An 11,456-nucleotide genomic window follows, 5' to 3' on the forward strand; every position below is an offset into this window, starting at 1 on the left:
GGTTGCATGATACCAACACAGATGTCATGTCTTGTGGTGTGGCATGATGCCATGTAAGCTTGTTTGAGAGTACATAGCTTGCTGGATAACATTGGAGGACTGTGCATGGAGAAGGAGCCAAACCTATGTAATCTTGTCCGTAGTGCCTGCTGGGAATACTGGGAACTCTGACATGTGCTACCCAGCCACTCTGCCCAAGCTTTGTCTTGAAAACATCCTGTTGGAAGGGCCAGAGCTGTGCTATGAGCCTGCTAACAATTAAGCCCTGTGGACAATCGGCAGTTCATTGAGCTTTCTCCTGGCCTTTTCTCATACAGCAGTACAGTTGTAGGCAACAAAGGCTTCTTTTAGGACAATAAGTCAGGGTTGGGTTTTTTCACTTAAATGAAAGCATGTCAACAGACAGATCTTTATAAGGCTTTGTACAATATACAGCTTACTGGGATAATTGCCCAATAAGTTGTAATTGGGCATATTTTAGGACTTAGTAATTTCCTATGTACTGAATTTACCAAGCAGAGCGTGAATAGCTTTAAAGCTGTTGATGGAATAAATACTTGTTACGAAATGTTATTTTTATTTTCATATCCAATGAATGTATTTTATGAAGTCTTATTCCTATTTTGGTGTCCCTGAAACTTACGATTTGGGGTAACTGGTGAAATGGGGGTTTCTTCTCCTTTTGTTTACTTGGGGTTTTTAATATTAAATTATTGGGATGTCTACACAGGCTTTTAGAAGCAGGCTTGCATTTGTTCCACTCTTGCTCATTAGCCACTTCATTGTGAATTAGCTCCTGTCCGGATGCTCTGTAATTCTTTTAATGCAGGACTGTACCCAGGCTAATATGATAAGCCCTGCTGGTGGCATAGCATTTACTAAACAATACTTTTCATATTGTGTGCTTTTCATATCAGAACTTGTCCTTGAGTAGCCAGGCTAAAGCACACGGATAAGGTTAGTCTGCACAGTATCTCCTATGTGCAACTGATAGAGCTATATGTGAGGATTTATGGGCAAAGTGTAACACGTCTCACATATAAGACACATTGCTTACATTCCCTGTAGTCTTTTGTAATTGGTGTAAAGTTGCTTTTTCAGAGATTCTGCTGAGCTACAGCTTCAGATATATTGTCCAAGATGTAAATTGGGAAAAGAGAACTGTGGAACATTTGTTAATAGCAATGAAAGATACAGCCTGGGATGCGCTGTGGAAAATGGAATACATTTCAAGATGTTATTGTTGGGGCCACGTAGAGTCTAATTCTTGGCACTTGGAATTCCTGGACACTGAATGTATATGAAATTTGACTGTTGTAAGATTTCTGCCTCACTTTTTCACTAGATTGACTTTTGGTTTTTGTCTAAAAATGCTGTATTTGCAGAGGTTAGCTGATACTTTAGATCTAGTAAAGAAAATGTTAGTTTCTTTTGAACAGTAAAGAAATATGTAGAAATGGCTGATTCAAAGTCAGGATGTTTGCTTTAGAGGTAGTGTTGAAAATTATACAAGCTTTGTTTGGCTTGACAAAAAGAAAATCTAATACTCAAAGTACTAAAAAATACTCAAAAGTAAAAACTACTCAAAGTACAAAATACTCAAAGTACTGACCCAGCTGTTCAGTGTAGGTTAGAAACAACCAAAATCTAGAGTCTCTTTACCTTTATATAGCCAAGTATCTGCAATTCCTCCGTGCCTCAGACACTAACATGAACGTTTTAAACATGACAGATTGATCACGTTTACACAAAAGCATTCAGTGTTGTACTTACCTTTCTTCTGGTCCTCAGGTGGCAATGAATGTATATGAACTGTCATCAGCTGCTGGATTGCCTTGTGAGATTGATCCTGCCTTGGTCGTAGCACTGTCTTCCCAAAAATCAGGTAGGAAGTTCCAAATTAAAAAACATGTTAGAATAGAGGGAGGAAAAAAAAAATGCACTAAGGCATAGAAGTTTCAGATGCTGGGAGGAGACATCTGTATCTTGAGTCCTTTATATTCCTTTAGACTTTATAAATGGCAGAAGAACATGTAAGCCTGCTGCTTACTGATGTGTTAGCTTGAGGATCTTCTCAACCACATCCAAATCAACTTGTTGACCCAGAAATACATGATGGGTACATGTTGAAGTTGTTCGATAGCTAATGGTGGAAACTGCTGTAATCTAAGGACAATGAAAATAGGACGCTATTGTAAATAGTTATGGACATGATTAGTTTTGTTACAGATGTGTAATAGGTCTGTGTCAGGTAAGTAGATATTGGGATCTGAAATGCCAGAGTGCTGCTCTTCGTGAACTTCGCAACACTGTGTTATGCAAGTGTTAACATGGAGCTGACAAGGGGAAACATGTTAAAATAAACATATTAATGTTCTGACATGTATAGTGCTTCCTCTCACTCACTTTAAAGCACCACTGTCTAAATTTTTCAGTTTTGTTTACTCTGGCAGGTTTGAAGGCATGAATTAAGACTCTTAAGTGCTCTCTGACAGTCTTCAGCTTTTTTTACTTTATTGTTTGTTTTTCCCACTGTGTGTAATGGAAAGTTAATGTTATCAGATCATGAATGTTTTTTCTTGCTTTAGTAGTAGATCTTTTGGGAGCAGAAAACACTGCTAATTTCAAGCAGTATTTTAATATTCAAACTTGAATGTCAAGCACAATTTCTTTGTGTACCTCAAAAAAAGTGTATTTTATATCGATTATGTGCATAATATAAGTAGGTGTCTCTTTGTAAGATAACTAGAATCTGAAATACCATTTAAAATAGATTATTTTCACTGTGGTTTAGCTGTGAAATGTTTAAGCTGGGTGAAAAAGGGAATTTCTGTGTATTTTCATGATGGGTTATGAGTTCATATTTTGATTCTTACCTTTGCAGTTTGAGATACTTGGTTTTTAGTAATTCAGTTTACACAGATAAGAGTACTGTATTTCACCAACTGTTTACTTTTTCTGAAAGTAATCTCATTCTTGTGCATGGTGATGCTGCTGTTCTTGAAAACAAGGTTTTAGTGTGAATTGAGGTGAGTGCATATCACCTGCTCATTCACCAAAGAGAGACTGCCAGAGTAATGCTCACCTCAAAGCACATGAAAAAATACCATTCTGCTCAGCCTATTAAAATCTTAGTAACTAAATTGTTAGAAGTGCTAGGGTGGTAGCAGCTTGCCTTCATTCTTATAGATAACAAACTGGAACATTTTTAAAGGTGTCTACCCTGTGTCTTTTGGCAAGACTGACATAATATTCCTCCTTTCACAATACAAACACTGAGTTTGTTGTTCTTGGGTTTACATTTCAGTTTTGTCAAAATTTTACATTCTGAACTTCCTGCAGTTGAAAGGAAATACTGCAAGTTACTTTTTTAATTAAAAGAGCTTTATTGTTTTTGTGTTTTTAGAAAACATTAGTCCAGAAGAAGAATATAAGATTGCTTGCCTTCTCATGGTCTTTGTGGCAGTCTCCTTGCCGACTTTGGCTAGTAATGTGATGTCTCAGTATAGCCCCGCCATTGAAGGTAATGTGGATTCAGCTGTGATGGTTCCTTCATAATAGTCCTGGTAGTTTCTTGAATACGTTTGCTTTAAATATTATGTTTTGTAGTGAATAAAATGCAACACCCAGTTAAATTAGCCCTTATCCAGGAAAGTTTGTCTGAAAGTTACTTTAAAAAGCATTTACTCAACTCTTATTTAAGGTAACTTTATATGAAAAACAAGTCTTCCACTTGAAATTATAAGAACAGTCAAAAAACTGTAGGGGGCAGTCTCATCCTAGTGTGTGGAATTGCTAGAGTATACATTCCACACTAGTTAGTGTGAGACTAGTTAGTGTAGATGTTTGAATAATCTTTACATTGGCTTTGGGCCAGTCATACAAGGAATCTTTCCTATATTTAAAACTGTTCATATTAGTAAGCATAATTTTTTTAAAACAGAATCTGGAAGGTGAAAGCTGTATATAACAGGATTATATCCTAAGAGTAGGTCAACTTCCTTATTAAAAATAAAATCTTTGCCTCAAGGAAATTCTTTGCATGTAATCCACAGACTAAGTTGAAAAAAAGGACTGACAAAGCTGTTCCAACACATACAAAAGTCACCTTTGAGATGTCCAAGCTATTTTCTTTGTGATGTGTATCACGGCTTGCATAAAAGACCATGTTTATTCTGCAGCCATTTACTGGGTACAGCATGTTTTTTTCTACTACTTTTTTTTTTCTTTCAGGTTGCATTATTTTTAATCCAGTCAAAATTTAGCTCTCAAAGAATGTCTGAACTTCTGAAAATTTAAAGTACCAGAACTTCCGAAAGCCTTCTGTGTCACTTAGTGTAATATTAAAAACACTTTTTTTGAGAGACCCAAGATTGTTTTCTTAAATGGGGGTTAATTGTATTCTTCACTTTGAGAGATTAGGAATCTGTTAACTCCAAATGAACTTGATTCAAGAGCGCATCTCTTAAATACTACTGCTTCATAGTTTTGTAAAATAAATCCCCTGGAAGCACTTTGTGGCACCAGTTTCTCCTTCAAAAGCATCTTACCTACTGCAGGGTCTCAAAAATGGCCCAGGGGGACAGTACTAAAGGTTTTTAACAGTGATTACATTTTCACATTCAGCCCTCAGCACCTCACATGAGTAAGGTTCTCCAGCAGGTAAGAACTCATGCAGGCTCATCTTCCTCAGGCTTCCTCTCTTCCAAAGACCATCTTAGCCCTCAGGTTCTTAGCAGGCTGAAACAACATATAATTCTTATCTTCTGTCTGTTTTGTTTCATGTAGCTTAAATATTCCAGTTTCTGTGATTTTATTTACATGCAGTAACTTAACATGAAGTCAGGTAAAGCCTTGTTTTCAAGTGGGTTCTAAAAGTACAGTTGTTAAGATCTCAAAACTGTGACTGGAGAGAAGTAACATCTAGAACTCAAATAAGCCTGTGTTAGGAGTTGCTACTGGTTTTATGACATGTGGCCTCTGTACTATGGAATTCTTTCCTGAGTGGGCTCTTATCTATTGAGAGGAAAGAGTCTGGCAAAAGGAATGCATAAAATCTGTTAACTCTACAAAACTAACTGAACCAGTGGGATAGACCTTGTCAGTCCTGGCTGCCTTGCATGAGACTACTTTTTCTTGTGTTTTGCCGTTACTGTAGAACACTTGGCTTTAGATACTTAATATAGATGCTGTTTCCAGAATGAGAACTTCATAAATGCTGCTTTTTATGAAGTAAAATTCCCTGGAGAAATCCTGAATTTATCCATGAACAAGTCACGGATTTGAAGGAGTTTCAGCCTTCTAATCTGGCAAGCATACCTCCCGAATACAAACAGTTCTTAGACAGTTTCAGCAATGTCTGTGTTCTCTCTGCCTACTTCAAGATTAAGCCTGTTTCTTCTACTAACTCCAGATAAAGTCTCAGACTCTTTTGTTCCCTGTAAGAAGTCTGAACTGCTAGTCAAATGTCAGGCTAGAGAACTAATTTGTTGTCTAGAGGCTAGAATATGACCTTGGTCTGCAAGAGACATAGTTGTTTCTAAATACTTGAAAGCTGTTGGAAGACAACAGTTCCTCAGCTGAATTCCCTTGCAGACTACAGTCTGCGACATAAAAAATGAAGTCACTTAAAAAAAGCCAGCCACTCAAAAAACAAATTCAAATTTGTATCAGCAGAATCAAGCACTACAGGTGTTCTTGACTGATGTAGAAGGAAAGGGATTCTGTGATTCTTTTTTGGACTAGTATATTCATGCAGCAATATTTAATTAAAAATAGGAGATGGAATAGGAGTATCAGCTGGGAGGGAGGGGGGAACAAGGGGGACTGCTGGTGGAGATCCACAGAGATGCTCATTGGGACCTACTAATCAGCATATTCATAGGCAGCCGGAACAGGGGCTGAACAGTGAGGTGAGAAAATGTTGGTGTCATATAAAGTTATTGAGAGTGTTAGAGGAGTGAAGAGCTGCAGGTAGATATTATTATGATGCTGAGTAAACTGGGCAATAAAATGACAGAAAAAATTCATTTTCAGTAACAATAGTGATCATTTTTCATGTGTAGAGTGATGGGGTCTACTGACCTTGTTGTTTAAGTGGGATTTTGGAGTTAAGATAAATGACTGAATGAAAAAGAGTTCAGTGCTCAGCAGTGGTCAGAAAAAACTGGTAAAAACCAGCAATGCTTGAGTGCATGAATACTTGTTAGCTCCTTCAGAGACCACCTTTTTTCCATACGCTAGCACTATCACAAGGTACTTGCCCAGGTGTTTATTAGTTTTGTTTTAAAGTGGTAGATTTGACTTAACTTTGCCTGGAAGAGATACTTACTGAGGAGCAGTTGTTCTGCTGTCTTTGAAAACTGGTATAATCTAATCATACCCCAGGCGTCTGAAGCCTGGGTGAATTTTAGGCAAGATGTTATGCATGGCAATGAGCAATTCAACAATTTTGTTCTCCAGTTCTTGTAGGTGTCTTGGGTGAATGCTGTCTGGGCATCATGCCATGTTCATCTACACAGAGGAAAGAAAAATAGCCAATTTAGATTGAAAAAGTCCTGCTTGCCACTTGGCGTTTTAGCCTAGTCAAGTGGTAATACTCTCAAGTTTTGTAGAAAACAAATAAACCTCCTAGATACTATGTTTCCTAATTTCTAAAAACCACAGAGATCTTTGTCAGGTTGTTGTGACCATTACAGCATTCAGAAGGGAGATCTGTACTTCTAGTAGCTTAACTGTTGCCAAGTTCAGTGTGAAAGAGTGCTTTGCTCCCGTTGTGTAAGATGCTAAACATTTATTTTTCATTGTGACAAGTTCATTTACTTTTCCATGATGTTTTCCAAAGCATACTGTTACTTTCAAGCATAATGCTGAGGTGATTTGTATGTTTTTGTTCAGGGCATTGCAACAACATTCATTGCTTGGCAAAAGCTATCAACCAGATTGCTGCAGCATTATTTACCATCCACAAGGGAAGCATTGAAGACCGTCTGAAAGAATTTTTGGCCGTATGTATAATTTCATTTCTAGAGCTGCCCTGTCCAAAAAGAGGGGAACAAACTCTTGCCCCCTAATGCCCCTCAATCCATACATAATCTGTCATGAAATTTTGCATGTGTTTGTCATGGCAAATGTTAGCTTTACAGTGGCAATCAGCCATGAGTAATCTTAATCACAGAGGCATACTATAAAGGTTTAGATTAGCATGAATGATTATTAATTTACCAGCATTTGCTCCAATAACAGTACTGCTTCATAATGTCTGTCATGTTACTTAGTTTCCTGTTGTTACAGATGGCAGAGAAACTAAAGTTATTGTATAATAAAGTGTTGATTTTTGACTAGGAGAAAATCAGGTGTGAGTAAGCTTTTGGTCTGACAATAGGGTAAAATTCATATCTTAACAAGAAAAATATCTGTTGACTTCAGGAAGTATTTGAAATTCAAGTAGAAAATGTAATGCTAATTTAGGACACAGTGTAGGTGATTTCATATAAATCTGGGTTTGGTGCACAAGAGATAATCATTATTAATTATTATTAATATTGTGTGTGTGTGTGTAACAAAACAACATAATTATTATTAATGCAGATCAATATGTAGATTAAATTGAGTAGCAGTCCTTTAGCAATAGTCAGCTCTGTGGGGTATTGGAAGGTAACAGCAGCAAATCAGTACAAGTGTCACAATTTTTATTTTAATATAATCTTTAGTATTTTAGCATATACTGGCTCTTACATTATGTGGTCCTTGATTGGAAAAAGAAATGTACAGTGCATATAAAATCAAGATTCTGTCTAGCAGACTTTTTTGCATGATGGGTTGGACTCTAGCTCACTTTTTCAAGGATGGTAACTCCAGAGTGGCTCTTGAGTTTGTACCTTTTGACATGTCTGCCCTTCTGAAACAGTAACTCTCTGATAGCAGGATGTTATGGGGATACTTGGGAAGAGGAATTTGTATGCTTCAGAGAAGGTTAAAAATGAAAGCTGCTGGAATCCTTAGAAAAAAAAAATCAAAACCCTTTAGGTGGTGGTGATGCATTTGCAATATTTTTTTTGTGTGCTGGCAGAAACAGAATTTTTCAAGTGGCTCTTAATTAGTCAGTACTCAAAGGGACACTAAAGGCTAAAACAGCAGCTTCACTTGAATTTCTAAAAATTACTACTGATCTTGAGTGATTCTTGATTTTTGCTGTTTGGCCTTGAAATGTGAAAAAATATCACCTCTTCATTTTAGATGCCTTACACACTTAAGAGGGTGGGATAATGGCAACTGTCTGTCCCTAGAAGTCCACAGAAAGACATTTTTTTCCTTTTCTTTAATTCTACTTAAAAGGTTCTTTCGCTCATTGCATTTTTGTAAAAAAAGAAAAAACCTTTTGCTGTTCACCTTGTCTAATACAACTGCTGGCTTTAAAGGATGAAGGACAAATGGTTGTGTCAAGTTGCATGCATTTGACAAGTGAAGAAAACCAGTATAGTTCCATGTGATTTAAACACTTCTGGTATAAGGTTTGCATTTTTTCAGTGTTTACGAACTGGTTTCAGACCACTGCTTTTACTGTACAGACCATGACTTGATCCTTCAGATATTTTGTTAATCTTTCTTTTCTAGCACCTTTTATGTATCACTTACTGTTAGTCTGAAATAAAACGTGTCTCAGGAGGAAAATGTACAGCAGGAAATGATCCACCTTCCTATCAAAGTTAATTAAATATAGAAAAAAAACATCTGCAAATTACCTAGTTTACCATATTCTGTCACCCTGAACTTGTAAATACCTAAGTACATGTTAGAGTTTCTAGGATATCTCCTAAAACTAGTAGCTGTGGGGTTGCTCATGGTCTGATAAAATACTATCCGTTTACATTTAGGATGACATTTCCTCAGTTGAAAATACAGCTTAGGAAGTAGAACTCAATCTTCTATTGCAAAATGAGTTTAACTTCAAACAGTTAGAAACTTGAGTCTCTTCAAAACTTACGAAAATGCAGTAAGTTTACCTGCATATTGGGAATGACAGAAGAAGCAAGATCCTGATCCTGTGGGAGTTCTGTCATTGATTTCAGTAGACTTTGTAATGGTCAACCAGTGATTACAGTGAACAGTTCTTCACAATTAATTCTGTCACTTTTTCTATTAGAATAGCATATACTTGTAATGATAGCACTACTAGAAATAAACAAAAATGGCTCACTGAGACTAAAGCTTGGTGATTGTGTGCTCAGGCTTACTGTCCTTGGTTGTTGCTAGTACAACTTGGCATCCACTGGCTGGGGTATTGGTTTCTTTAGAAAGGTAGTGTGTGTGTGTGTGTGTGTGTGTGTGTGTAACAAAACAACAGAAACTGATCAACACATTGTTTTATTCCTTTAAAATATGCATTTCATGTAGCTTGCATCCTCTAGTCTACTGAAGATTGGCCAGGAGACGGACAAAACTACTACGAGGAACAGAGAATCTGTTTACCTACTACTAGACATGGTAAGTGTTTGTTCTGCCTGTGTTACTAACTGAAGGAGCAGGCTCTGCATTGCATCATTTAACAAGGGGGGATTAGGTGTCACCTTGGTTGTAGCTCATGAACCAGTAGAAATAATTATGTCGTTCTTCCCAGCATTCTAATGTCAGGAATTAATATTTTTCATTCCCCCACCACAGACACACATTTGTACCTTTGTTGCCTAGAACATTGTATGACATTGTTCAGACCATTTTCATTGTTCACTTACGACATACAATGTTAAAATGAAATTTCACACACAGGAAGCACTGTTCAGAGTGTGTGGGAGAGAAACCTCTCTGTTTTCCTTTCAGTATTCTGTATCTTCTGGGAATGGCAGAAGTGCTGTATATGCAGGAAAGCTTGATGACTAGCTTTGAGAAGCAGTGAGTTTGTAGCACTGTGTTTTTCCCCAGCATTTAAACTTTGTGTTATTTCTTTTTGCTGTGAAACATGAGTGGTGGTGTGGTGCAGACCAGAAGTATCTGCATGAAATAGATTATCAGCAACAGGCAGTGGAAGGTGTTCTGCAAAACCTTGTATTTCTGGTGTGTTTCAGATTGTGCAGGAGTCTCCCTTCCTAACAATGGATCTCTTGGAGTCTTGTTTCCCTTACGTCTTGCTGAGAAATGCATACCATGCTGTCTACAAACAAAGCGTCACATCCTCTGCCTAAGGATCTACTTAGTGGAGATAAGACATAGCACGCGTCTGTGTGGCCTCAGTTTTATCTGTAAACTGTGGAGCTATTTTACTTCATGGCCTGATGAACAGTTTTGTGGATTATAAACTTTTTTCCATAAAGTTGTATTTCTGATCAGTGGTTTCTTATTATGGTTGTACTGCAAAATATAAGCTTGGTTGATTTTAGGTTGCACATTCATGGAAAATCTCTTTTCTCACTACTTTTATTTTGTTCTATTTTTTTTTAACTTTAGAGCATCAGTTATGTTTAAAAGATACTACTTCTGCTATATGTTTTTTGATATTGATCATGCAAAACAAAAATTGCTTGTTTATTTCCCAGAAGAAAAATGTATTTAGTGATTATTTTGGATAGTGTAGCTTTCATCTGTGTGTAAATTATTTCATATAGGGAGAGTTATAATCTTGTACCTATTGTTCTTCTTGAAAACAAATATTGGATGTGTATTTCTGTGAAGTAATTACAGCATTTCTAGCTTTATTTTGAAACATTCACCAATCTACATACTGACACTATCTAACATTACAAATGCTCTAGGACCTGCTTATCCACCCAACAGATCCTCTCCCAATACTCTTAAACAACAGCAAGTGATGTTGTTTGTATAAAGCATAGTGGAATTTTTTTTTTAACTAACTTCTGTGGTGCCCTGTTGGCATTAACACTACCATTGTACCCTGCTGTATAATAAACATTCTTACACAGTTATCACATGTTGATAAAATGTTAGCCCTTAACCACTTTTTATATGTTTTAAATTTTTGAAATTCAGGTGTACCTTCCATAACATACAATAAACACTAGACTGTATTATCTGTAGGTGAATTATTTTTAATATAAATGTTATCCTGGTATTTTAAGCTTAAACTATACTGTTCATTGATTTATATCTCACAGCTCATTAAATATCAACCCTTAGAGCTTTTATGCAAAGGCTTCTTTTAATCCTTCCCCTTTTGGCTTCTGCGATAGTGAATCTTGCAAAAAGTTGGAAGAAGGAACTAAAAACAATGTAAAAAGTGTCAGTTTAGTGCCGTTGTTCTTTGAATCTTAATTTTGCATAATAAAGTGAGAAAAAGCTTTATACAGTACATAGTGATGCCAGTTGTACCCATAGAAATAAGTGTATTGTTAAAGTATAAAACTTAAATTGATCACAAAACAGGAGAGTGTTGCTAAAAGTGTAACATCAGGCATTCCTGAAGCAGATCTACAATAGGCCTTTTTCTGTCAGTGGTGCAAATT

General features: G+C 36.6%; 1 protein-coding gene across 6 annotated transcripts in view; it reads left to right on the forward strand.

Moving 5' to 3' along the window:
* Nucleotides 1–11,131, forward strand: part of NCKAP1 (NCK associated protein 1) — a 61,256-nt gene extending 50,125 nt beyond the window's left edge. For all 6 annotated transcript variants that reach the window (XM_061458033.1, XM_061458023.1, XM_061458058.1 and 3 more), the window contains 5 exons: nucleotides 1,792–1,885; nucleotides 3,407–3,523; nucleotides 6,898–7,007; nucleotides 9,397–9,486; nucleotides 10,065–11,131. In XM_061458033.1, the coding sequence (XP_061314017.1) occupies nucleotides 1,792–1,885; nucleotides 3,407–3,523; nucleotides 6,898–7,007; nucleotides 9,397–9,486; nucleotides 10,065–10,181 (528 nt within the window). In that variant the 3' untranslated portion in view covers nucleotides 10,182–11,131. The remainder of the gene's footprint in view (nucleotides 1–1,791; nucleotides 1,886–3,406; nucleotides 3,524–6,897; nucleotides 7,008–9,396; nucleotides 9,487–10,064) is intronic.
* The last annotated feature ends 325 nt before the right edge of the window (nucleotides 11,132–11,456 follow it).

Source organism: Pezoporus flaviventris, unplaced genomic scaffold (assembly GCF_033815535.1).
Source record: "Pezoporus flaviventris isolate CSIRO_AGI_PZ_B2104156 unplaced genomic scaffold, CSIRO_AGI_Pfla_v1 ptg000001l, whole genome shotgun sequence".
NCBI classification, from domain to species: Eukaryota; Metazoa; Chordata; class Aves; order Psittaciformes; family Psittacidae; genus Pezoporus; species Pezoporus flaviventris.